The 26,177-nt window shown below is 37.7% G+C and overlaps 1 protein-coding gene across 1 annotated transcript; it reads left to right on the forward strand.

Moving 5' to 3' along the window:
• Window positions 1–5,052: 5,052 nt before the first annotated feature.
• Window positions 5,053–7,200, forward strand: SOX14 (SRY-box transcription factor 14). The gene has a single exon (XM_073625497.1). It carries the CDS (start codon window positions 5,663–5,665, stop codon window positions 6,377–6,379), a length of 717 nt encoding a protein of 238 aa, XP_073481598.1. The 5' UTR covers window positions 5,053–5,662; the 3' UTR covers window positions 6,380–7,200.
• Window positions 7,201–26,177: the final 18,977 nt, after the last annotated feature.

A 26,177-nucleotide genomic window follows, 5' to 3' on the forward strand; every position in this document is an offset into this window, starting at 1 on the left:
AAACCAAATATTGTATGTATCTATTTTTATGATAATTGTGGTTTACAGTGTTTAGAAAATGTATTGGCATTCAACCTGGGTTTACATCTACATGCAGCATAGCATACCATGGTTTGTGTTTATGCTGCATTTGGGTGTGCTTGCTGTGAGACAACTTAGAAGTAATTAGTCCGTGTTGCAGGCTTAGGTGCGGTATAGCTTATCATGATTATTAACAGAACCCATGGGTTGCCTGCATTTGAGTTGATTTACTAAAGGAAAATAGGCTGTTCCCTTTGCAAGGGAATTTTCACTTTTCAAGAGAATTTTGTCTTAGCCTAGTGAATGAGGTAAAACTAAAAAAACAAAAAAACAAAAAAATTCACATGCAAAGACAATTTAAAAAAATAGTATATTTGTTGCACATGATTTGATGATGGGTGTCAGCAGAGCTTCACCTCATTCATTAATCTAAGGGAAAATTGCAGAGTGAACAGCCTTTTTGTCTTTAGTAAATCAAGCCCCATGCACTTGACTTTTATTCAATAAACACTACAAAGTGACCCACAGCAAGTGTATCCAAATGCAGGCCCATCGCAAACATATCGGGGTGGATTTACTAAAGGCAAATAGACTGTGCACATAAACTGTGCACTCCAGAGCTTAGTAAATGAGGTAAACCTTCACTTTGCAAAGAATACCCAATCACGTGCAAGGAAAATATAAAAAAAACAGCATTTTTACTTGCACATGATTGGATGATGAAAGTCAGCAGAGCTTCTGCTCATTTACTAATCTCTGAAGCAACTGCACTTTGCAAAGTGCACAGTCTATTTTTCTTTAGTAAATCCACCCAATTGTAGCTACAGTACTAATGTGCACCAATCTATATCTTAGCACTGTTAGTTTTATATCCTTGCAGTTAACAACATCATCAAAAGAGTAAAAAAAAATAGAGGGTCACAATAAGCATAGGCAGAAGCATGAGTTATATTTGATAAGATAGTTTAACTGAATAAAATATATATATATATTGTGGAACTACAAATCCTGGATCAGACTATAGAATCAACTGTGCTGTAGGGGGTACAGTGACTGATGGCAATTGTCATTTTACAGCATCCAGAACACAATGGTTATTGAAGTTTGTATAAAAGCACATGTGTTCATAGCTCAATGTTGCAAACAATATAGTGGCTGGAGCAGTATTAACATGTCCCTCTATCATCTGCAATCTGCAGGAAGTGGTATTCCTCTACTGATGAAGAACTGATACACAGCACTACCTGCTGGCTAAACCAGTGATGGACTGCTTCCATCCCAACCAGGTGTGATCACATCTGAAATAATCAAGAATCCAAAAAGTTACATAATGCAACACTATAACAAACATCAGATACCCTGAGCAAAGGTTATTCATTATAAACAGAAATTAAGCAAACACTCGGAGATAAAGTTGACACATAATTCCACTGTATGTTGAAGAGTATAAAATATAATGCTTGCAGGATCCCTAAATATTGACTTGAGAGAAAACTGGAACATTATCTGCCAGACATACACCAGAACCAGCAATGTTCACCTGACATCTAAAACCCAACCAAACTTGGCTTGTGACAACAAGGTCATCCACTCTGAAACATTTCATTCACAATAAGCTTATTAACACAACGACCTGATAAAAGGGGATTTCAGTATAATCTGCCTCGGGATTCACAGTGCTGTTTGAGATTAACAAACAATATTTGCTAATTGTCTGTCACTTTAGTGAATAGCTTCATTTATGCTCGTCAAAGGTGGGTTAGTAATTCAAGGCACAGCTGTAATTAAAGTCGGCTTCTGATAGGTGTACTAACTGATGGAGATAAAGTTATGGTAATATGCTGCAGCTAATGATATCTACACGTGTGTGGATTTAAATGAGTATATTATATGACATATATATTTATGGCAACATACGTTTAAACACGTGGATGTACATTTATATACATGTATATATATATATATATATATATATATAATAGATTATGTATGTATGTATGTATGTATGATAGATAGATAGATAGATAGATAGATAGATAGATAGATAGATAGATAGATAGATAGATAGATAGATCTACGTTTACGTATTTAAACGTATGTTTAAACTGTACTGTACATTATTTTATTTATTTATATACATATATCCGTATATTTATACTTATAAATTAGCACTAGAATATATATATATATATATATATATATATATATATATATATATATATACAATCATATAAAAAATAAATACATATATATATATATATATATATATATATATATATATATATATATATATCCAACCTAATTGGTAAACAGATTATCATTATTATTAATATTATTGGTATATTTTTGTATTTTTAGCTCCCTAACTTCTTGAAAGTGTGCTAGGGAACCATATATAGATGTGTGTGTGTGTGTGTGTGTGTGTGTGTGTGTGTGTGTGTACAGTATGTATAAATATCATGTATGGAGCTTCACATACAACACATAAACTTATAACTATATATATATTGAGGTATATAGATACACAATTAGATATGTATATATATAGATCTATATATATCTATATGTATATTTACAACACACGCATAATAAACATAATTATACATGACTACACATTTATTTTACATTACTATTTACATACATTTTTTTAGATTCCATTAATACGTAATGTATCATTTTTACTCTTTATTGTATTTGTAGACAGTTTGGTGTGTTTTTTTTTTTTTTTCCTCCTGTTATTTGCAGTATGTATAGTTACCTTTTCATAAGAGCAGACATGATCCCAGTGTTATTTGTCAGCTGGGCATATAAAACAAGTGAAATATTAATACAAGTATTAATAAGAACATTAATCATAGGTGGTGAGTGTGATGTGTTCATTTCTAGTACAAGTCTTCTTGCCATTATCCTGTGCCTAAAGCCTCGCCTGAGATCCAAGTCCTATCTGCTGCATTGTACCCGCACACAAGCAAAGAGAATGGGGAAAAAAGCAGAAGGTTGTAAAGATGTTTTTATTTTCTTCTAATAGATTAATTACTTGTCACGGGGAGCGGGGCTCTGTGTTTTTTAAGCAGTGCTGAGCAATTTCCAGAAGAATGTTTATTGAAGGACACTGGGCGATTGAACAATATCAGAAGGTCAATTTAATTTTTCTCCTGATTTTAGGGGGAGAGGAGGACAGATCTTTTAACTAGGCAGGTGCAGACTCTCTGAGAGCACCATGAAGATCCCAGTGGAGAGGACCATAATTGTTTCCCTTTAACAAATATGCTTCCCAAGGGCATTTTCAATTAAAGATACGCTTACACACCCCAAACAAGCTGCTTGAATAATGCGCTGACTTGTAATTTTAAATCTATTAGGAGAGACAAAAAAAAGTGGAACGAGATTGTTAGTGTATTGAGTGGAAGGAGCAGAACAGCAGTTGTGTGCTTGGCTGGATGATGCATGGAGTGTGTATGGAGGACTCTGACAATTGGAGGATGGGGGACGAGGAGATACATCCAGCTGGAACGCTAGAAGAAACCTAAAAGTACTATTATTGGTACAACAAAAGACAGGGGAAACAGATATATATAGGGAAATCAAAACACAACGTTTTGTTTATTAGTGTATGAAAGAGGTGTACAAAACACACAAACATACAAAACACACAAGTATACAAATTGGATGAACATGTTTTATGTTTGTCTGTGTGGGCATGATCCGACTATTCGTTGAACTGACCTTAATTCTGCATATACTGTAGAACATTACACAATTTAGTTCTGCTCACATACATGATGATAATATTTGTGTAAATCTGGGTATGTGTGTGTGTGTTGATAAATATAATATATTAATGATAGATAGATAGATAGATAGATAGATAGATAGATAGATAGATAGATAGATAGATAGATAGATAGATAGATAATTACAAACATTTAACTTATGTACCTGTGTCTCGTATTGATGGGAATATTTGTGTGTGCGTGTGTTTTTGTATGTGGATACACACACACACACATCTATAGATAGATAGATAGATAGATAGATAGATAGATAGATAGATAGATAGATAGATAGATAGATAGATAGATAGATAGATAGATAGAAATAGATATAAATTATATATATATATATATATATATATATATATATATATATATATATATATATATATATATATATATATATATATATATATATTCATAAATAATCACTTAGCAAGTTCTGTAAGTGTGTCTCGTACATATGATGACAATATTTGTATGTGTGTATACAGATGTATATAGATAGATAGATAGATAGATAGATAGATAGATAGATAGATAGATAGATAGATAGATAGATAGATAGATAGATAGATAGATAGATAGATAGATAGATAGATAGATAGACACTGTATATCTATTTCTTAACAAAATATTGAAGCTAAAAAAATCAGCATAAACAATTATTTTCTGTAAGTGTGTCCAATATGTGTGGGTTGGGTGTTTGTACATTCTGAATTAAATGATACAAATATATATTTACATAGCATTCATTTTAAGTTTGTGTGTCTGGCAAATATGATGATGAAAATATTTAAATGTGATTGTGTGTACATGCCACAATATTTCAGCTAAAAAAAAAATGCAAAATTACAAATACACAATCATTTTGGTAGTGTGTCAGACAATTTTACACACACACACACTTACTCTATACATGCCTAAGATAGTTTAGCAAATGCGATGTATCTGTAGACCTGTCCAGAAGGACTGACAGCACAATACTGATGTTGGTTCTCTCCTATCCTCACACAGAAGCTGCAATGTTTGGTGTGTGCGTGTCCAGGTACATTGCAGCACACACACACACACACACACACACTCCCACACCTGGCTTGCACTCATACCTCTGTAAAGCCATCAGAGGTGCCCCAGCTCCCCCCTGACATTAAACTCCTCACCTAACACCCTTCACATAAAAGCAGGAGGAGCTGAGGAGTTTTGGCTGCTTCTATTAGTGGATTAACTAACAAAAGCTGCCTCCATAATCTGCTCTATTTAGTGTTTTCCCTTTCTCTGCCTCCTGTTCCTCAGTGTTGTGTGCGGATGGTGCCTTGGTGTGGAAGGTATTCAGTCTGAGCTGCACGCTGATTGGACGTCCCTGCTAGGGGTGTCCACCCTTTTGATTATTAGATTGCATGCTGTACTAAGCAGGAAAAGGCTTTGAACTTCTCCACTTTTGGCTCAGTGTCTTTTTTTTTCAATGCGCTGTTCCTCATTCCCAGCAAGGTGCTTTGCTAAACAAGACACCTTCAGGACGAAGTAAGGAAGTAATCTGTATGAGAGGCTTTCTCTTCCATTCTTCTGTCCACTGTGTCTTTCATCGCAGACAACAAGACACACACTCACACCTTGGACCTCCAGTAGAGCTGCTGTTGCTGCTGGACCTGCTGTTGGACCTCCTGGATCTTTCAGAGTTGCAACTCCAACAAGAAAGCCTCAGATCATCGCTTCGGTGGGCAGCTGATTTTAAACCCCTTTTTCTTGTTCCTTCTCTGAATATCTGGCATGATTAGTTAAGACTCCATTCTTCATTTCCAAAAGGAAGGCGAAGAGGGGGGGGAGTTGGAGTTGGCTGTAGCTGGTCGCTGAGATTGAACAGTACCATGTCTAAGCCTGTTGACCATATCAAGAGACCCATGAATGCATTCATGGTGTGGTCCCGGGGGCAGAGGAGGAAGATGGCCCAGGACAACCCCAAGATGCACAATTCGGAGATCAGTAAAAGACTTGGGGCCGAGTGGAAACTTCTGTCTGAAGCAGAGAAAAGACCCTACATTGACGAAGCCAAAAGGTTGAGGGCTCAACACATGAAGGAACACCCTGACTATAAGTATAGACCAAGGCGCAAGCCCAAGAACCTTTTAAAGAAGGACAGGTACGTCTTTCCACTGCCCTACCTCGGAGACCATGACCCACTTAAAACAGGACTTCCCATGAGTGCCGCTGAGTCCATTTTGGGGGTCTCAGAAAAGGCAAGGGCTTTCTTGCCACCTACATCACCTTACTCTTTGCTAGACCCAAGCCAGTTTAGCTCCTCCGCTATCCAGAAGATGACCGAGATGCCACATACCTTGACCACAAGTTCCCTCCCTTACGCCTCCACCCTGGGATACCAAAATGGAGCCTTTGGAGGTTTAAGCTGTCCCAGCCAACACACACACACACACCCTTCTCCCACCAACCCCGGCTATGTGGTGCCCTGTAACTGTTCAGCATGGTCTGCATCTAACTTGCAGCCCCCAGTTGCCTATATATTGTTCCCTGGCATGACTAAAGCTGGTATAGACCCTTATTCTTCTGCACACACCACAGCCATGTAAAAAAAAGGACTTCTATAGGAAATGGGAACTGCAATGGTGCATGTACAGGTGGACTGCCAGGGGTAGGTCCTAGAACAGTGATGGGAGAGGGATGCTGGAGGCTTGGACCAACTCACCTGTAAGCTCCCGGCACAACGATGCACTTACTATTTATAAAAGGAACAGTCCAGTCCTTGTCACCCTCAAGCCATGCGGATAAGCTGGAAGTTATTGTCAGGACAAATTGTAAGAATCGTACAAATTCATCTTTTCTTTTTTATTTGTAGCTATTACCCAGTGTGGACAGTACTTTTTAATTTATTGAAATTTTATGTCTATTTGAGTTTGCCTTTTATTTCTCTCTGTGATTCTGACCACGAATTTTGAAGGAACTTGTATTAAATTATTTCAGAAAATAAGAATAATTAGTATTACTGCCAACCTGATCCGTTTTGCACACTTTCATTTGCTGTCGGCTGAGTGGGATCTGTGTTAGGTATGTTGCCCCGAAATTTGCATTATTTTCTTTCTGGAGAGTTTAGCGCTCAGCGCTCCATTACTAAAAAGGAATAATCTGTCAATGTGTCCCTATATTTACCTCCCCAAAAAAGAAAACTTCTTTTGTAAAGACAAATAATTATACGATAATCCTCCCTTTGACGATATTTCCTAGGGATTGTTTAGTGTAAGGAGTGTGATGAATTGACGGGAAATGTGACTGACAGGCTTCATGTACTAAAAGGAATGATTGTACACACTTATCTCCCTTTATTTATCAAACCTTGTTCCTTTTTTGTTGGACAACAATCTTTTGAATAAAGACAATCTTGTCATTAAAAAACGTCAAGTGTGCGATGTGCGTTACACATGGGTGCAGATAAATGGTAAAGTTATGGGCTGCTTTACAGGTGCCTTGGCAATGCCTTAACTGTCTAATATATATATATATATATATATATATATATATATATATATATATATATATATATATATATATCCTGGACATAGGTTATGTGTGATGTGCTTTATGAAATCTGCTTCCAGTTCAGATGCAGGTCCATTGAAATGTATTAACTTTGACCTACTTGATAAATTTGAAAATTGCAGTGTTGTATAAAAAATGTCTATCTCATCCAGAACTCTTTCCTTCTTTCTTTTCTTCCTTCTTGACTTCCTTCTTCTTCCCTTCCTTTATTGTTATCCTTTCCTTCTTCTCTCTATCCTCCCTTCTGTCTTCCTCTTATTGATCTGTCTTTCTTTCTTCCTGCCACCCCCCTTTTATTTTTGTTTTTACTTCCTTCTCTTCTTAATTTTAATTTATCTTTTTTTTCTTTCCTTCCTTCTTTCTATCCTCTTCATGTCTTTGTTGATTTCCTTTCTCCTGTCATTTAGTCTTAGAATGAAAGAAATCCTGCATACACTAGCCCAGTTGCTTTTAGTCTCTGACCTGTGGACTCTTTCTTTCTTTCTTTCTTTCTTTCTTTCTTTCTTTCTTTCTTTCTTTCTTTCTTTCTTTCTTTCTTTCTTTCTTTCTTTCTTTCTTTCTTTCTTTCATTCTTCTTTTCTTCCTGCCCCCCACCCTTTTATTTTTGTTTTTTACTTCCCTCTCTTCTTCGTTTTAATTTATATTTTCTTTCTTTCTTTCTTTCTTTCTTTCTTTCTTTCTTTCTTTCTTTCTTTCTTTCTTTCTTTCTTTCTTTCTTTCTTTCTTTCTTTCTTTCTTTCTTTCTTTCTTTCTTTCTTTCTTTCTTCTCCCTGTCTCTGTTTTCTTCCTGTCATCTTAGAATAAAAGGAATCCTGCTTAGCCCCGCTGCTTTTAGTCTCTGACCTGTGCAGTGTTGTAACGATTTTCCAAATCTCATCCAGAACTCTTTTCTTCCTATTTCTTTCTTTCCTTTATTTTTATCATTTTCTTCTTCTCTCTATCCTTCCTTCTGCTCCCCTCTCATTCATTTTTCCTTTCTTATTGTTTGGCTTCTTTCTTTAAAAGCTGACCATACATAATATCATTTTCTTGTTCAATTTACTTTAGATTTACCTTCAACTATGTGGTGCAAGGACCTGCCTGATTGCATACACATTGAACGTGTTTAGGTTTGATCTCATATTATATGGTTTTGGTTAATCTAAAGGAAAATTGTACAAAAAAAGGAATAATGTATGACCAGCCTAGCAGTACTTTCTAATTGTCTGATGACTCTGCTTCCATGTAATATATGTATGTTACATGCATATTGGTGGGAATTGATTGACTAATCCATGCTGGGTTGAGCCATACATCCCAGGTTAGCAGACAGCCTTGCATGGCTTATAGGATGTAAAGCTGACTTTCTCCCATAGCTGCTGCTCCGGGTCCAGAAGGGCCGCGTGCTGAAATGACACAATGTTAGGTGCTCAGCTGATGTATCCTTCAATATGAGAAGACGATTAGCATTTCGTGTCAAACAATTAGCATGAGGAGTCCTTGGAATAAATTCATTATGGGCCTTTTGTGAAGAGAGGATTTTCATTAGACTATGGCTGTTCTCCATCTGCTGCCCCCCGGAACGGGTAAATGATACAAGATGCTGGGTACTTGTATTGGTGAGCGGAGATGGCAAGGCTGCAATTAAAAGGCACACTCAGCTCTGGAGGGGTCTGGCCACTATAATAGCTATATTAATAAAGACAGGATGGAGGACCATAAAAAGCCAGAGGTGAGCCACCATAAATGAGGCTTTATTGGGGATCCGACTGAATGGGAGACCCTTAACATTTCCAAATAAATCCAGAAGGGGGGCGAGGAGGGACTGGAGGCTTCTAGACACCAAGGGCAAGTGTCCAGCATGACCCTATTGTGTCCCTATACATTTAACAGGCACGCTGACAGCTTAGAAAAAGACAAGTGTTTCCTGACTTAACCCTAAGCGACAGCAGCTGTCAGCGACACTAGCAACAGGCAACCATCACTGACTGCCATTATCAGCCTAAATGGCGTTTTAATGGATCACTGCCTTCTACTGCCTCTATCTGCACTCAACGATTTGTATTGCTGGCCTGAGTTATCCTAATGTGATCTATGGGGATAGGACCCGTGACCTGCTGTTTTAAAGCTTACTGAAACTAATATATAATTACTTTGGAAATAAATTGTAATCTTTCCAGGCGCTCCCAACTTCAGCACCAGTTCTGGTCCACGATAAGAAGCCCATTGAGCTGGTCATGGAGGAGGCTCCGCACACTCCACATTGGCTTTTAATGTTTCTTTTCATTTGGTTATATAGCATTTCGTGTAGCTAATATTTGCATTGCACATTCATTGTACTGCTCACAAACTTGGGAAGATCGGGTATGGTAATATACGCACATTTCTCTCTCACTCTCTCTCTATACCAAAATACATAAATACCAAAATATATAAATATATATTTTTTAAATTGTGTGTGTATGTATCTATATATGTGTCGTCGTGTCTGTATGTATCTTACACACACAGACACACATGTGTATATATATATATATAGAGAGAGAGAGAGAGAGAGAGAGAGAGAGAGAGGAAGAGAGATAGAGAAATTTGTGTACATCACCATATCCGATCTTCCCAAGTTTGTGAGCAGCACAATGAATGTGCAATGTAAATATCTATCTATCTATCTATCTATCTATCTATCTACATATCTATCTAGTGGTGTATTTTGGCTTATATATTTTGGTATAAACCATAATACACCACTGTATATATATGTTTATATATATATATATATATATATATATATATATATATATATATATATATATATATATATATATGGATAGATAATGTGTGTGTGTAAGATACATACAGACACATATATAGATACACACCCACAATTTATATATATATATATATATATATATATATATATATTATATAATTGAAACTTCGTTCAAATTGAGCTTATAATGCAAGTTATGTATGTGTTATTGTATATTCAAATTTTAGAACTGAACCAAACCAGAGAATTCTGCTCTAAACCTACATTGTGCAGTTTTGTACAGTCAGTCAGTTAGATGTCAGTTAGATCACTTGATACACTTTACACAATCAACATATATGGAATAGGAGGACATAAAAGAGAGATGGGGGATACATATCTGTACTTGAAATGCAATTTTGGTTGTTGTGCTAATCAAATGAAATGATAGTACAAACATATGATGGTGTGTATTGTGGGACTGATTGTACAATGGGCAGGGAAGGGGCATGCAGTGTGTGTGTGTGTGTGTTATGTGCAACGTGAAATGTTATCATGGAGAAAATCTGTTTATTTTACAGCGTGGTTTTGCATTTTATTATATGGAAGAGGGAAGAGTTAAATTCTTGTAATGATGTATTTATATATAAACACACACGCACAATATATATACATATACATATAAATATAATATATATAGATCTATCTATCTATCTATCTATCTATCTATCTATCTATCTATCTATCTATCTATCTATCTATATACACACACACACACACACACACACATATATATATATATATATATATATATATATATATATATATATATATATATATATATATATATATATATATGCACAGTTGCACACACAAATTTTTTTATTTATTTTTTGCTAAGTCAGGTATTAAGAGAGTTACAGGACAAGTAGATGAAGTGAACATTATATGTTTGATGTGTTTGAGCAGATTCCCTAGAGGGAATAACTGAATCATGTCAAACCTGTTTATCTGCAACTGGCTCTTTCTGGCAATAGAATCATTAAGCACATGAGCTGCCTGGCCACTCCTTTCATCGCTATGACTTCTTCCATTCATCACTTTAGTTTTGTCTTACTGGATCTTCTCTGGATCACCTCTAAATTATCATTTCTTTTCTCTTAGTTGTGTTATCCTTCCTTATGAATGAATGGATGCATGTGTGTCTGTGTGTCTATCGCTCAGCCTGTGTGCCTTACTATTCATGATAAAGGCAAACAACAGCCCAAAAGAGCCTGAAAAGAATGTGGGAGATGGAATGAAGGGTGGTACACTTTAAATACAAAAGTGTGTGTCTATCTATCTATTTCTATCTATCTATTTCTATCTATCTATTTCTATCTGTCTATCTATCTATCTATCTATCTATCTATCTATCTATCTATCTATCTATCTATCTATCTATCTATCTATCTATCTATCTATCTATCTATCTATCTATCTATCTATCTATCTATCTATCTTTTGATTTGTACAAAGGGCAGCAGCAGTTAAACATAATTATCTATGCACATATCCAGGTGTGTTCCCTTGAATCATTATTAGAATGTGAAATTATTGAATTGAATATATATATATATATATATATATATATATATATATATATATATATATATATATATATATATATATATATTCTGTATATATATATATATATATATATATATATATATATATATATATATATATATTCTGGCCAAACAATTGATTTACTAAAGCCGTTGAGAATCTTCAGACAAAAATGGTAAATATTCACTTTCATATAAGTAAAAAAAGGACTTTTCCCTTTCATAAGACTGGATGATTGAAGTGAACTTCTATGCATTGTGTGAAGGTTCTGGACTTCTTTAGTAAATCCCCTGTATATATCTCCAGGTCCTGTATGTATGTAGCTCTGTATTCGGGTGTCAGGGAAAAGGAAGCGATCGCTCATTAATGAAGGAACATAAGTCAGCGTACATATATAATACGATACAAGTCGGGTTGTAGATCATTGCGGATTGTTGACCTGTGTAACTTTCTCCGCAAATATAAAAGAGTGGAATTCGACATTTGGGTGTATAACATCTAGAAGTATTATTGCCATTATTGTTTATTGTAGAATAATGACATGATTGTACTTGATACATGTGTTCTCTGTAGAAAGTCCCAGTGTAGGGATCTCAGGCAGGAGACTGGAGATCTTTTTAGAGAAGCTGATAATAGCAAGTTGAGATCAGTAATTCATACGATGGTGGAGTAGAATGAGAATGGGAATCACGTGAGTGATTGTGGAGGGGGGGGGGGGTGCTGAATCAGCACTTTCCCCCCTGACGTCTGTCAGTGCACAAGACTTGGAACACTGTTAGTAAATAAGAGGCAGTTTAGACGACTCCCTTCCGCTCCATCTGTACATGTCAGGCACGTTACAATGTGAAAGCCGATCCCCTAGCCGGGGGCATAGACATCCACATACCTGACCACTGTTCTGTGCACAGCCCAGTCACTCTACACATCATGGAGCATCTCTCTCCCTCTCTCTCTCTCTCTCTCTCTTTGAGAAGCAGACAGATATTTGTCAGATCAAACATAAGACGATCTTAAAAGAAAAGCAAGCAACTCGCTCCCTCTTTGTTTGTTTGTGTGACTACAGTGACATGGGGGCCAGTCCACAGGTCAGAGACTAAAAAACAACTGGGGCAAAGTATGCAGGATTTCCTCTGCTCCAAGAAAGAAGAAAGAAAGAGGCACTGGTCACAAAAAGGAGAAAACAACGATTAGTAATTATAGAGTTTTAAAGAGTGAACAAAGAGGAAGGAAGGAAAGAAGAAGAAGTAAGCTAGAAGGACATAAGGAAGGCTATACAGAAGGAAGAAAAGAAGAACAAATGCAGTAATTAAAGGAAGACAAAAGTGAAGGAAGGAAGGAAGGAAGGAAAGAAAGAAAGAAAGAAAGAAAGAAAGAAAGAAAGAAAGAAAGAAAGAAAGACACTGACTATAAAAAGGAGATTGGTAATTATAGTGAGGAAAAAAGGGAAGGAAGGAAGAATATGCTGAAAGGACAGAAGGAAGTATAGACAGAAGAAAGAAAGAAGTAAATGAAGGAAAGGAAAGAAAGAAAATAAGGAAATAAAGAGGCACTGGCTATATAAAAAAAAGGAGATTGGTAATTATAGATCTGAGTGAGGACAAAAGGGAAGGAAGGAAGGCAGAAAGGAAGAAATAATGAAGAATAGACAGAAGAAAGAAAAGAAGAAAGAAAGGAATAAATGAAGAAAGGGAAAGAAAGGAAGAATGAAAGAAAGAAAGGAAGAAAGAAAGAAGATTAAAGAGAAGAAAAAGAAAAGAAAAGAAAAAAGAGAGCATTAGTAATGAATAGGTGAAAGAGAAGAAAAAAGAGAGAAAACAACTAAAGTCAATAGACATAGAGATGGGGAGAAAAGATCAGAAGGATTTGGAGTGGAAGGACGGACAGAATGATTTGGAGCAGGAGGACAGACAAAAAAAGGGAGAGAGGTGAGATAAGATAGTAGGAGAAGATACATTAGTTGTGGAAGAATTGAATGTGAGATAGTGGGAAAGGATGAAGGAATATACAGAAAGATGAGTCCTATGAGGAAGAAAAGAAGATAAAGGGATCTCCTGAGGAGAGCAAGGGAAGCAAGATAAAATAAGAGGAGAAAGATGAAATGGGAAGGGGTGGCGGGTACAGAGAATCCTGGGGAAGAGAGGAGGATAGAGCTCAGGAATACACACAGTGCTGCAGGAGAGCTTTCCATCACAGACTAACATGTAAAATAGATGTCAGATGCACAGTCAGTAGATACTAATTTAGATGTAATAAACGAGCCCCAGTGGAAATGCTCCAGTAATTTAATGTTTGTCTACTTTCCTCTGAAGCCTCCATGCATTATTTCATAGCGGGCTTTACTCTCTTTCTTCAGCATATCATCCTATCTAACATAAATCCAGCCTTTTCCCATTTTAACTCTTCTTCTCTCACCCCATGTATCCTTCTTCAGAATCACATTTCTGCTCCTTATCATTCACTTATTCATGCTCAGTCTTTCTTCTTCTCTTTATTTCCCACTTTAAGTTTCCACCTCCCATTTTAATGCAATTTCTTTTGTTGGGAGCCTGCCCCATAAAATCAGTGCTTGGACATGCAGCAGTTCACCAGAATAGAAAAAATAATTTTTTGGTCAGTCTTAGCCGCTTTTTAAAATTTTTTACATTTACACAGGAAGCAGCCATATTGAATAATTATACTCAGGATGATTAGTGCTGAGAGCTATATAATCTCTACTTCTTTCTGCTATATTTATATATGATACAAGGCTTCAAATCTACTAACTGTATATGGAAAGCATAAATTAATAAAGACAAATTCCACACTGTCTCAGTATGTTCTTTATCAATTTAATTTTGCTTCAGTTCACAAAAAAAGAAAGAAAACATTCCACACTGCAATTTTCTAATTTGCCAAAATAGAACGCTAGCTCTGGGCATCAACCTTATTTTTAGGACATACCATTAAATTCAGCATCAATGTGATAAGTGCTGAATAATTATTTTCAGTGTCTATGTACTGAGCTGTATACTATGACAATTAAAGGATAGAAGGTGGCCTAATCGACTAAGCGCTCCACCCACTGAGTTTGTATTTTACCATTTTGGTCTGGGTACCTATAGACCTATTTTTGTCCCAAGCATGTACAAATGTACTATTGAATGGCTCACCACCTCTGCTGGAGGTCTTCTGCACAACATTCACCACTCTATCAGTAAAATAATATTTTCTAACATCACTCTTCAACATTCCTCCTTCTATGGTAGTTTGAGGTCATGTCACCATGGCCTCCAAATCAGCTTCAAATGTAAAATACCTCCAAACCTTATTCATACTCATAAATCCTACTGTGTACTCTCCAATATATACGTATCCCTCTAAGTGGAAATCTTCACTTGCAAATAATTCATATTATGGGTCACCTAAGTCAAAGGGGTCCTGTCTTCCTTCAGTCTCTACACTTTAAATCTGAATCTAACATTTTTTTTAATACATCAATAGGACACATGGAAACATTCCATAGAGAATACAATGGTGAAGCTCTATTTGCAGTTCAAAAGCAAAGCATTCCTGTTTATTGATTTCACATAATACAGGTGAAAAGTACACAAAAAAGCATCTGGCCTCCTTCTTCCAAAAAGGCGCATTAACTTTGTTTACTTTCCACCTGTATCTATCGGCAAATTCTAAGCAAGAATGCTTCCCTTTAAGCCATAAGTAGAGCTGTCCCTGTTGTTTTATATATGGTATGTATGAGGCATTGTGGGGCAGGATTTTAATGTTTTATGCTTCATGTTTTTCTAGGCACACAGAAGCTGTATATACTGCACAGTTGTCAGCATGGCTGGAGGTTTCGTTTAAATAATAATAATAATAAAAAAATAATCTTTCTTAACACTTCACTTTCATGTGACCTAATGCCTAGGCACTCAAGATCACATGGTCACTGGCTACCAGAAGCATTATGGGGGTTTAAGATGAATTCAAGTGTCTAATGTTTTCTGTTTCAATTGTTTTTATTGCATTTTCACCATTTTACAGGTATGAAAACATTGGAACAGAGATTGTATGAAATCTTTATGTTGCGCTCGAAATAACATTATATATAGAACGTCACACAAGATACTGTGTGTCTGTAGTTTTCAATCAGACAGACCTTGTTTGACAGATGACCGATGAGAAAAAAGGATCAGCAAGAAACAACTAGGCTGTACTTTATAAAAAAAAAGGCCACACTCTTTATTTACTATTAGAAACCATACACTGAAAGATAATAAAAAAAAATTAAAACACATATAAAGGTATTTAACTAAAGATGATGATTTCCTTATTTATATTTATTTCACAAAACTATGATTCTTTATTAAATGAAAGAAAATAGTCAAGGATAACTGTACAACGGGTATGCGGAACATAAAAATGTATTTGAATCCAGGTAGCATATCAATAAATATTCACAAACACACAAACACACTCACATATAAAAAAAAAAATAAATAAATAAATATATATATATATATATATATATATATATATATATATATATATATATATATATATATATATCTATATCCACGTACACTACCTGTCAACCATTAGCACTGTACTCTATGCTTAAAAACATCTAATTTTGTAAGCTCTAATGAGCAGGGCCCTCTGATTCCTTTTGTTTTAAATTGTAATGTAACTGTATTGTATGCCTTCATGTTAAGCGCTGTGCAAACTTTTGCCACTATATAAATCCTGTATAATAATAATAATAATTTTGTATTTAAAATAGGGAGTCTCAGTTTCTACACATCAACACAACACTCTACAAAACTCTACAGTTATACAAGTATTCTTTTTAAGTACTGTATAGCCGCTATACACATATACACATTTTTTAAATGATTATGTTTGAAAATCAATCTAATAGGTGAGCTGTAATTGTTTTGTTGCACTTGTACACTCCTCAGAGAATCCTAAAATTAGGAAAACATAATTGGCTAGATTTCTGAATAGTGTGTATCTCCGCAGATCAGACAGGTTTATATGTAGGTATTCAGGTGAATCAAAAAACAGCAAATTATTGATTTTCTTAATTCAATTAACAGCAGTTAGGAGCGTCTGGCTGAATGCAACTTTCTCATATATTCATACATTTAAAATCCAAATCCAGTTGCTTTTTTTTTTTTATATTCATGCGTAGATTTAGAACTTCTGTTATATTTTTGATGTATCTGACTTGATTGGGGATCTTTCTTCACACTTCCTGTCTCTGTGCTGCCAGAACAAGAAATGAAGAGAAAGTTTTTTTTTTAACTCTTTTATTCTTTAACTTGCCTTAACCTGCCTGGCGGTATGATTATGTCAGTTTTTGCGTCTCAAGACGGTACAATTGCTTTGCATAGAAATTTGGCATTTTATATTGTAGGCCTGTAATTCTTAGCAATAACACACTTAAATCTGTCCAAACAAGAGTCTAGTAGACATCCGAGGTATGATAAAGTTTGAAACACAAAATCATAAATTATAATATAATAAATAACTATAAATAATTATAAAAAATAATAATATAATAATAATAAAATTAATTTCCCCACGATTCACCATCGCTCAATTCTGCATCTCTGTTTTCTAGCTGGTCTAAAACCACTGTTGACGTAAAGGGACACTTTTTGGTTGCTATGGACAATCTCAAGTTTCCAGGCAGAAAGAACAGTATATATAATATAAAACTGCATGCAGGGCATGGGCCAAAGCATTGGGGACAAAAGGAATGTGAAATGATTTCATACAGTAATGTAATCTGTAAGATTACAGTGTACTGTATGAGTTATGAATTTTCGATTTTTTGAATTTGCCGCCGGGCTCCACCCCGTGCGTTGCCACGCTCGCAGGGAACGGAGCCCGCCACACAGAGGCATCGGGCGGAGGACAGAGCCCGCAGACACAGTGGGGGGACATCACAGGATCCTGGGGACAAGGTAAGTAACCTGCACCAGGATCCTGCAATGCAATCCCGAGTGTGGCTTGGGGTTACCGCTAATGGTACTAAAATTTAACCCCGAGCCACACTCAGGAAAACCGCCAGGGAGGTTAACTCTTGCCCAGTCTATGAAGAAAACATGTTTTGTTGCTGTCTGTGTCTCCATTGGGGGCATTTCCTTCTCTGTGACCCCTGCCACTGGCAAAGGAAACCCTTTTGGAAACAGCATTAAAAGCTTCACAAGCGTTCCAAATTTCTCTACACATCTATTGATTTTCAACTGAGAATTACTTAATAACATCAATGTGCTTGCAGAAAGTAAGACATTTGTTCAGTTCTGCTATGGCCTATAGCACACAGGAGAATTTTAAGTTCAGCTTCCACATTCTCTAAGGCTCCTTTCACATGCACCTTCTCTTTAAGCCTACCTGTCAGTTTTTCAGGTGGACCTTACCGTAATCTCCATGCAGGTCTATGGGCAGGCAGATTGGCTCATTGCTGCTGCCAGAAATGAGCAGAAATCATTAAAAGAGAAATGATGGAATGCTATAGGATTGGGTGAGTTGAACTTTAGAGATTCTGTGAGTGGTGAGGTTTTGCCAAAAGCAGAACCACCACTGAGACAAAGGCCTAACAGTGTAGGTTTTGCAGGAAACCTTATATATGCAAAGGGGTATAATCACTGCCAACCATGTGTGCCCCTTCATATTACAGAATAATATAGACCCTATGCTTAGAGGGTGGTGCAGATGTGGCATGAGCCTCTGTTTTGCCAAACAGTGTCCTGCACTGTGCTCAAATTGACAGCTTAGTCTTGCAGTTTACACTGGGAGACCACAGCTCTCCAATGTTATCAATAGAGCTCAGCTGTCAGTGTGCTCTCTATTGGCTCTTCTGATACACAAAGCAAAGTGGTTACATTGAGAGAGCAGCTCTCCGCTATAATCTGCAGTGCTGGGCGCTCAGTGTGACAGTCTGTTCCCACTAGCGTTGTAGCCTTCATTCATAATTTAGTGTTATATAAAGACTGTGTTAAAAAAAAAAGCGAACATTTCAGCCTTAATAATCCTTATTTTTATTTACTCTGTCCCCTTCTTCCCTTACCCTTTTTTTTTTTTTTTTACAGATTTTTTAGAAATTGTTCTTATGTAACTTTTTTAAATTTGTGTTTGTTCATTCCTGTAGCACTGCATTAAAAAAATTCTTTACACCAGGAACTTAATTCTAGTATGTTCATAAAAGATACAAATTGCGGAATAAAATTTGCTTTTGATGAGTTGTACAATACTTTATTTATCACATGGACAAATCAATTTTGATTCTAATAATATTCTGATTTACACACTGATTATAACTAAATCACCATGGCTTGACCATGTTGCAATGTTTCTCCTATTCCTTTCGGTTATCCTTGGTCCAAAATGTGGTAACACTGAGGCAGGGGGGACAATGGTTGTCATTTCTGTACTCTTCACTGGCCTGGCCACTGTATGTTTGCATGTGCAAGCTCCATTTGTCTCATTTGAAGAAAGGGCAGGGGGGTTGCCTTGTGTGGAAGAGAACTATATATAAGTTATATTAGGTTACAAATATGATAGGATATGTAGGTTTTTTCTGAATTTGAATTTGTGTGTAATGCCCCGTACACACGGTTGGACTTTGTTTGGACGTTCTGACAACAAAATCCTAGGATTTTTTCCGACGGATGTTGGCTCAAACTTGTCTTGCATACACACGGTCACACAAAGTTGTCGGAAAATCCGATCGTTCTAAACGCGGTGACGTAAAGCACGTACATCGGGACTATAAACGGGGCAGTAGCCAATAGCTTTCGTCTCCTAATTTATTCTGAGCAAACGCTTAGTTTGGAAGGTGGAGGGACACTGGCGGTGACTTGCAATAATTGCACAGAATTCACGGAAAAGTTTTTCGGAAAATCCGACCGTGTGTACGGGGCATAAGTCGAAACAGGTACATTTTTTTAAGTGTAGCTCCAGGCAAAAAATAATGTTTATGATGTTAACATCCCTGTAACATTTGTTTTGCTCTCTGTGTCCCTATGCAGAAGATTTCTGTCCCTATGACATTTGAAAATTTTGGGTTGTTGTGGAAATAAGGATTGGTGTTAAATCTTCAGTGGAGACACCCTTTTCCTATGATAACTCTAATGCCCTGTACACACGGTCGGACATTGATCGGACATTCCGACAACAAAATCCATGGATTTTTTCAGACGGATGTTGGCTCAAACTTGTCTTGCATACACACGGTCATACAAAGTTGTCGGAAAATCCGATCGTTCTAAACGCGGTGACGTAAAGCACGTACATCGGGACTATAAACAGGGCAGTAGCCAATAGCTTTCGTCTCCTAATTTATTCTGAGCATGCGTGGCACTTTGTGCATCGGATTTGTGTACACACGATCAGTTGTCGGAAAATTTTATAGCAAGCTCTCAAACTTTGTGTGTTGGAAATTCCAATGGAAAATATGTGATGAAGCCTACACACGGTCAGAATTTCCGACAACAAGGTCCTATCACACATTTTCCGTCAGAAAATCCGACCGTGTGTATAGGGCATTACAAGAGAGAATTTCCCTTCCTAGGGGGAGATTTCCTCTCACTTCCTGTTGTCTCCCTCTGTTTGTAAGTAGGAGTCGTTTGTAAGTCGGAGGTTTGTAACCCGGGGACCGCATGTATAGAAAAATGTCAACATTTAACACCTTCCTATCCATATTCTGTTTAAAAACATCCCCAACATAATTATTACAATTGTCACCCCTTTGAGAGCCACCAACTGACACTTGGGGTAGCTAGTGGCTCTAAATCCCGAATGTCACTGACAGCTTGGAGCCCAAATGACAAGCGTTGTTTTTGATCAAGTGATCACTATGTCAGCTTTGACATGCTGCAGTTTTTATCTGCAATGCCATATGTTTAATGCTGTAATTACCAGATTATAGTGATAAAAAAATTGAAACAAAATTTTATTTTAGAGTTTTATGCAATTCTTAGCCTATAGTTTAAAACAAATAGCCTGGTCTTTTTGAACACTTTACCATGTAAAATCCTTACATGTCCTTAAAAAAATATAAATGTGATTTAGGTTTGCAAATTAATCAACCAAATCATATTCTCATTGTATTTACTGTTTACATACAGGCTACAACATATGGCATACTTGGAATTAGCTGACAAGTCTGGTTAGCTAGGGAAGGTATTTTAGGTATCGATGCTCCAGCATCGATACCTAAAAATAAATATGATTTTTTCAATATTTTTGAGTAAAATTAACTGCACCTAACATTTTTAAATGTGCATACAATGTAGGAATAAAACAACAACACACTGGAGATTCTATTGATAACTGTTCATATGCTGCATATTTGTTCCAATAGCACAACATAGTGTTTTTTTTGTGTAATGTGAGAGAGAGGAACAGCGCTCCCCTGTAGCTGTTATGATAAAGTGAAACACTGTACACAATATATATCGCTTAAATATGAATTACAACACTCTATGATATATATACAAGTGATAACCATGCATAACAAAACAACACATACATCAAAGTATAACACCACTGTGATTCCAGTGTCAATATTACATGCAGTATAGAAACAAAATAAGTAAAATCCAAATGTAGGAAAACTTTTCCGTGAATTCTGTGCAATTATTGCAAGTCACCGCCAGTGTCCCTCCACCTTCCAAACTAAGCGTCCACCTCCACTTTTGACCTTCGCAGGTCACTATGCCCTTCCCCTTTAAGGAGCATAAAGATCTTCTAGAGGATAAGTTAGTACTTATTCCTAGTGTATCCGGTGTATCATATAGCAATCTATATCGATGGTACTCATAAAACAATCATAAAAGATTTTTCAGTGCACTGGCTCTGGTGTAACAGCAAGCAGCAACCAGGGTGTAAACTTCTTCTGTGTGCGTGCTGAGGTAACCAGACCCCACCCCACTAGTTTTGTCACACGTCATGTGACTTTTTCATAGAGTATTATAGTGTTTTCTTTGCTTAAAGTGCAATTATTTTTTACATTTTTTTGTTTACATTTTTTTAGGTGATATATTGACACATTCCTTATACACTTGTTCAGAACAGAAGGCACAAAAGCAGCATTATTTAGATCCATGACAAAGTAGGACCACACCAGACGCATTGGACATCAGTGTACAGCCAGTTAGATAGGTTTATCATGCACACACTCAAGTGGGCCCATAATGCAAGTGCACTGTAACAATTTCTAACTTGTTCATTAGCTTTAGTAAATCAATCCCAATGCATTGTTTGTGCCCAATAGGGTTGATTTACCAAAACTGGAGAATGCAAAATCTGGTGCAGCTCTGCATAGAAACCAATCAGCTTTCAGGTTTTATTGTCAAAGCTTAATTGAACAAGTTGATGTTAGAAGCTGATTGGCTACCGTGCATCGCTGCACCAGATTTGGCACTCTCCAGTTTTAGCAAATCAACCCCACTGTTATCTTAGTTTGGATAGAGTAAGGGAGGGTCAACCCCACTTCCGTCACCTGTGCCAGACATCCCCTCACTGCTATGTTGAACATTTTTAAACCAGTGACATTTTTAAGAACTGCCCAATTCTGGGAAAAAAACTACATAAACATCATACATATCACCATATCACTTAATTAGATTTAGTCTAGCTCGTTTTATGGTCAACAGATATCTGGACTTTGTAGCCAAGGTTACTTTTTTCTTCCAGTCTGTCATATTTAAAGTGAAGCTCCTATTTTCTACAAAAAAATGTAAAAAGACAGCAATCCCTTTTTTCTGCCATTTTTCTGCTAAATTTTCTAATATATAATTTTTTAATTTTAGTGTTTTATTTTTTTTTATTTTTTTATTTAGTTACCTTTCTGTCATTCCTTGCTTCCAAAAAAAGCAAGTAGTCCATCAAGTCTGTTCCATGATTTACAGTAAATCATGGAACAGACTTGATGGACTACTTGCTCTTTTTTCTGATGTCACTTTTCTATGCTTCTATGTTTTTATGTAAGCCCATTATTATTAAGACGTCTTTAAAGGAGAAGTATAGTATGCACTCCTGTGACCCGTTTTCAGCAAAGAACAGACTGAAGTCCACACTCACATCTCCAATGTCAGTCAAGGCACCGTGTCATCCTGACAATGGGAGTCTGGATCTGCCAGGTGCCTGGACTGACACCCGGTTCAGCCTCCCAGCAAGCCACTGAGAGCCTGAGACGACCGCCCCCGCCCCTCCACAGCCCAGCACTCTAATGAACGAGGAGGGAGAAGTGCAGATGACAGTTTACAGTCCTTTGCTCACGGATCTCTGAAAACTGAGCGATCGGTGGTGTTCAGTCGCTTGGTTCTCGGTGTAGAGGTGCCTGGGGGACAGATGCAGAAAAAAATCCTTTGCTTCTCTTTTAAGTTTCTTGAAAAAAAACAAAAACACCAGCTGATATGTCACCATGCTCCTCCCACACTCAGTTGGAGCACGTGGAAAATATCTTCTTGCAGATATGAAGAAGCATGTAGCCCCATCCCCTTCCTGGGATTCAGTGTTCAGGTCTGAGCAGTCAATCTGCAGGCCTGAACACCATCAAATGAGGTATAGGAGGAAGTCATTAATCTTGGCTAAGATCCAACATGGTTCTTACCAAGGCTTTGGACTCTCAGCTAAGATGGAGTGATAGAGTTGTGAGAAACCTCAGGGAAGGTATATATTGGTGGATGAGGGGTTTGTCCTTTCAAGAGAAAATGTAATTTTGCCCTGGAAGTCTTTTTAATTGAATAAAGCTCTTTTTGGCCTTCTGTCTTTCACATTCACTCTGCTGCAAGAGCAAGTTTGTACTTGTGCTCTAGTTTCCATCTGGTTAGGTGCCATTATCTTCCAGTTATTGGTCACTGAAGTGAGTTATCACCATCAGTTCCTATAGGGAAGCTGTTACTGGGTATATAGAAACAGGGACATCTTAATAGCATCATGGGCCTCTGAGCAAAGTAATGCACTAGGGCCCCTACCAGCTTGCCCCAAATTTCTTACCTACTCTCCAGAATTAAACTATAAATAGTTCATAGAATTAAACATACATTTATATATTTATATATATATATATATATATATATATATATATATATATATATATATATACATATATAGGGGGACAGGCACGCACAGTACGGAAGGGCAGGAGGGTACATTACAGGGGGCAGGAGGGTACAGTATAAATAACAGTAATGTATAAAACAGAGATGGCCTCTCCAAACAGAGCAGCACAGGGAAGCAGCTGTCACCTATCTCACCTGTCCTGGCTCTCTGTCAATGGGCTCAATGTACAATCGGAATGATATCTCCCCCCTCTACCTTCTCCCTACAATTTTCGATGCCCTTCTGGTGCTTTGCAGGGGTTAAGGGAGAACCCCTGAGGCGGAGCATTGTACTGCTGCTGCTTGTGTTGGCTGGAAGTGTACCACACCGATCACATGGGATGAATAGGAGAGGAGGGCTGGCGTGAATCTGATTAATGCACATCCAGCCTACGCAAACGGTGGAAGCAGTAAGATGCTCAGAGACTCCCTCCTAACCCCTGCAAAGCGCTTGAAGAGTATTGGAAACCGCAGGGGACCCCCTATGCACCTGAGACTCCTAGGCAATGCCCAGGGGTGCCCATCATTAAGATGGCCCTGTATACAAATACTGTGTCATTTTCCTTCTTTAAAATGATCATATTACAAAACGAAAACTCACATACCCAGCACGGATACAAGTAGCTTATATAGGAAAGCCAAGCCCAGCCTATACGAGCTATGAGGTCTGGGTTGGAGATCAAACTCAGGCCCATTCCCTGATCACAGCAGGATATTCAACAGATCACAGTGGGACAATGCTGGATCCACTGGACAGGTGATTATGCTTGTAGGCAGGTGTGGCTTACTCTCTCCTCTGTACATGGCACTGTGTTGTAGACCACTGTAGAGAAGTAATAGATGATGAGAGGAACCTTGATCCCCTGAAACCTCCACAAGTGTCACCAAAGGAGCAGTGGTATGATAGGACACTGCAACACTGGATGACCTCAGCAGCCATCTTTTGTGAGGGCAATGCCAATAAACAGCACTGTCCCACTGCAATTGGCATGCACTAGTGAAGTGGATAGTATAGGGACAAGATACCTCCTGGATAGAGACAGCGCATCTAGATCTAGGGAAAGTTTCCTAACGAGGAGGGACAGAACAGGGCTACCACAACTGGCTTCACAGTTTCTGGGACTTAAAAAGAAACTCAAGCTGACCTCCCCATTTTTTTCTCTTGGCCCTGCTTACCTAATGATGGTATCTGCACATTTCAGATACTCACCTACCCAGTGGATCCAGCATTGACCTGCTGAAATCCTCTCATGCCCTGCCACAGCTCCGTCCCCCGCCGCCATGTTCTCTCTGATGTCATTGAGAGGTCCACCAGCTCTTCTGGGTTCAGTTGACAGGCCTGCCGATGGCAGGCTGATAGGCCCGCCCCCTCCACCTGTTCTTGAATGAAAGGCTATGCATTCTGGGATATAAGGTGCATAGAGGCATAGCAGGCAGTGAGCGCATCATTTGCCTAAGGCGAGTGACGTGCATGGGGAGGCGGTAGTGGGCTTTACATGAAAAAAAAAAAATAAACAAAGGGAAAAAAAAGCAATTCCCTATTCCTGCAGAGGAAGGGAGGAGGGGTGGAGAGGCAGCATTGTCCTCAGGAGGCTAAAGGTCCGCTTTAAGAGCTGTGACAAGGATCTTGCCATCGGTCTTCCAAGTGCATCTTACACTGCTACTCCAACTAACAGCCACCCCTCTCTAAGCAGCTACTGCTCTGGTAACGTAAGCCTTATTAAGGTGACAATTCAACTGCTGGAACTATCCCGCTGTGCCTCTAACATTCCTGAGAGCTTCTGTACCTGTGATGCCTGTGTCAGCGAGACTCTGATACCAAATTGCTTGAGACTGTACATCAAGTACCTTACAGCTGTTCTCAACATGTTATTTGCTACTTTCACTTAACCAAATAATAACTGTGTCACTCATCTTGTGTGCCTTTCCTCCATCTTGGGTACCAACCAACTGGCCCTGCCCACATGCTTTCTGATGAAAGCCAGGCATCACAGGTAAGAGGGGATAGGTGGGGGAAAAAGCAGAGGGGGGGGGGGTAACGTTCCTCTTTAAAACGTAAACCATTATGGTTGGTGTGAATCTTTAAAGCTTTATTTGTAAATGCAAAGCTGCTTTTTACGATGTAATACTAACTCACGGTAACCTCACTGAAAATAAATAGTGCTTCACACATTTCCCCTAAATAAGAACTGGTGACAAATTCACAGTTTCATAAATCTCTGTAATTCTCCAGATGAATATGCAGCATTGGTAAACTCGTACAGTTTTGCACATTTACACGCCGATTTGTCTCTATCCCATTAGTAAAAAAAATGCCAGAGAATGCAGGCGCTCTGTCGCAGTGTAATTTTACAGCTTGCTCATCCCCGTAGATAATCAGAGGTCTATCAGTGCCCCGGAGGCTTA

This window comes from Aquarana catesbeiana, linkage group LG04 (assembly GCF_042186555.1).
Source record: "Aquarana catesbeiana isolate 2022-GZ linkage group LG04, ASM4218655v1, whole genome shotgun sequence".
Classification (NCBI taxonomy): domain Eukaryota; kingdom Metazoa; phylum Chordata; class Amphibia; order Anura; family Ranidae; genus Aquarana; species Aquarana catesbeiana.